Here is a 3,085-nt window from a genome sequence, read left to right as displayed (position 1 = left end):
AGTAAGCATGGATTAACAGCTTGTACATACTTCATACTATATAGTTGATGAACTGTAAAAACATAAACAACAAAATTATCAACAGCTGAATCTAACTATACATATTATAGTAGATACACAGATAATGAGTTGGGTGAAACTAAAATATAGTTGCTGGGACATTTTCTCAATATTTACATGAATTTTCTTTTCCATGTTCAATTGTTGAGGATATGAAAGTTTGATAATAAATTAGCACAAACCCAGCGGTGTCTAGAAAGGTTTGAGGAAATTTATTGTCCTGGAGTTAATGAAATTTTACTCTGGGGAACTTGGGTAGCTAGAAACAGAGCCGTCAGTAAGGGAACCGTCACGCTTCCTTGCCTGTGTAATGATACTGCATCGAGCCCCAAGAAGATCGCACTGCTGCTTATAAAATTCCTTCTCGCGGGTCAGCAAGCTGAGCTGCCTCTGTAGTTGCTGCACTTGTTGCTCTAAAGATTTATTAGTTTTCTCCAATACACTGCGCTGTTGCATTCTTTTTGATCTGCAGTTTTGCGCGTAGCCTCGATTTTTTAATGTCCTGCGTTTTTGTTTGAGTTTCTGCACTTCCTCCTTTGTCATTCCCTGCAAACGACGATTGAGCTCTCGCACGGGGAGCATCACCAATTCGTCATCCTCCAAAGGCTCGAATTTTTTGTTAATGTTGTTCCTTTTCGGTGCTTTAAGGCCAGTCTTTATTTTCACGGCCACTTTGTCTTCGACCGCCATATTGGACGACACAGAACTGAAATTGCTGTCGGTGCTTGCATTGCTGAGAGAGCGTTTAAATTTTGCATTTTCTTCCTGAACTTGTATGGGTGGTGTGCTCTGCAACTCTCCCTTGCCTGCCTCAGCCCCCGACACCAAATACTTGCTGAAATTTTTCACAAACTCTGGACTGGATGATATGAGCATGTCCACATCGCTGTCGTTACTAGAACTGTCGTCAGAGCCGGCGACGAACCCTGTAACACTCTGGGTCAGCCAACTTATATCCTCCATCAACTGTTCATTCTCGGTCGGACTGGGGGGCACACTCTCTGCGTAACTTGGCGACGGTGGAACACTGTGCCCAGTCGGGGCAGGTGCGGTCGGCCTGGCAATCTTCACTGGGGCTGGGACGGGCGCATTTACCGCCGACCCACAACAATCAGCGAATTTATTTGTCTCCTTTTTTATTGCTGAAGGATCAAGTAACTGATCAAGATCAAAATCGGAAATGTAGTCGTTAGCTAAATGTTGGTCGGCCTCCATATTGGAAATCAGCTGGCCGGCTCCTCGTGTAGGCTCGGCTCGATCTTTGCGGAACTAGGTCACCGATCACAAGCTAAATTCAGCTAAAAAATGGTTGTGTTTCGCCGTATTTTTCCGGTCGTTTGATAATATAGATATTCAAGTTTCGGATTGTTTATAACAAACAGGCACACGTATCTCTGTTTCGTTCCGCTCAGATAAAAATCGACGGTGGTCCAAGGGCACAACCACCATACGACCTGACTGACGGAAAGAGCGAGCAACAACGAGGCCGCGGGGGAATCCCTTCTCTTTATATACTAATGTGATGTAACTCCTATATTTAGAAACCCTGCAAGCTCTCGACCAATAAATGCAGAGAGTCAGCTTTATATTTAGTTCGACATGACATCACATTGCCGGGAAGTTTCCATCATAGTCACTGATGTGTTTGACAGATCTGTCAAAATAATGTTGAGATTGAACGTTTCTATGTATTGATCTAACGAAGTGGTGCAATATGAGCAAGCCGAAACTTGAAATATTAAAAACTTTAATTAGACTAGGCCTAAAAAGCTGTAATATTAGGCCTGTCACATATTTCAAATATATAAAGCCCCATTGTGAGCACTAGCCTTAAAATCAGGACTGGAGTGTGTACATGTTAAAGGGGGGGGGATACATTTACAGGCTAAATATTGCAACACATGAATGACATTCAATTAAAAAAACATTATGATAAAATAATGTATAGTATAAGCAAATTAAAATACCCATTAAAAAGCAGTGCAAATGGGACCACCATATTTCATTCCAAAAAGCAAAGGGGAGCTGTATCATTGGGGGGGGGGGTTATAATGAAGACCAGATTTTTTTTTAAATTTCAAGATTTTCGGCAACAACTTTTTTGTTCTTCGCTGAATAAAAATTAAAGACTTACAAAAAAACCCCTTGAATCTTATTCAAGGAGGGGGAATGGGGTAGATCTAACGATGCAGACAAATTATTTATTTGAAAACATTCCCCTGCATGTACAGATTACTTATTTCCAAATTCTGCAACCCTCTTCTTCCTTCAGAATGCAATGTTTGAGTTGACGAAGTGGTTTAAATTTTTACCATTATGTAAAAATTATATACATTAGTTGTCTTTAACAAAATATAACTTAAATCTTATCAGGATGAACTACTTTGCATTTAAAATTTTAATTTAATATTTCAACACAAGAAGAGAAGTACGGGACTGGCGGATCACATTTCATTGCTATTTACATTAATTAATTAAATTAACAAAACCGTTTCATTAAGCATGATTTTTCTTTTTGAAAATTAGGTCAAACATCAAGGTCAAGGGTCACAAATCATAGCATGCTCGGAAGTATTTTCATGTCAAATATGAAAGCCCCATCTCTTCTCTATCAAAAGTTATGAAGAAAAAATATTTTTTTTTGAAAAGCAAGTCTAACGCAAAGGTCAAGGTAACGGGTCAAATATCATAGTGTATTTTGAAAGGCCTTGTCACAGGTAATAAACATGTGAAAGGTGAAAGCCCTTAAACTTATCATCCAAAAGTTGTGATCAAGGTTAAGGTTTTTTAAAAAGTAGGTCAAACTTCAAGGTCACGGGGTGATAAATTATATAGTGTATTTAGAAAGGTATTGTCATAGGTAATACACATGTTTAGTATGAAAGTCCTATAAGTTTTGGCCAATTTAAAGTAATGTTTAAATTTTTGAAAATTGGGCAAACTCCAAAGTCAAGGTAACAGGATAAAACATCATACGGCATTTAGAAAGGTATTGTCACAGATAATACACTTATGTAAAATGAAA

The 3,085-nt window shown here is 38.7% G+C and overlaps 1 protein-coding gene across 1 annotated transcript; it reads right to left on the bottom strand.

The window, feature by feature from the left end:
- Positions 1–1,554, bottom strand: LOC134259548 (transcription factor Maf-like). The gene has a single exon (XM_062742133.1). The coding sequence runs from the start codon at positions 1,273–1,275 to the stop codon at positions 298–300; it is 978 nt and encodes a 325-aa protein (XP_062598117.1). The 5' UTR covers positions 1,276–1,554; the 3' UTR covers positions 1–297.
- Positions 1,555–3,085: the final 1,531 nt, after the last annotated feature.

Source organism: Saccostrea cucullata, unplaced genomic scaffold (genome assembly GCF_032062105.1).
Source record: "Saccostrea cucullata isolate Sc308-1 unplaced genomic scaffold, CSIRO_AGI_Scuc_v1 ctg707, whole genome shotgun sequence".
Lineage (NCBI taxonomy): Eukaryota > Metazoa > Mollusca > Bivalvia > Ostreida > Ostreidae > Saccostrea > Saccostrea cuccullata.
Note: the sequence above shows the minus strand (reverse complement) of the source record. Positions and strands in the feature narration are given on the sequence as shown.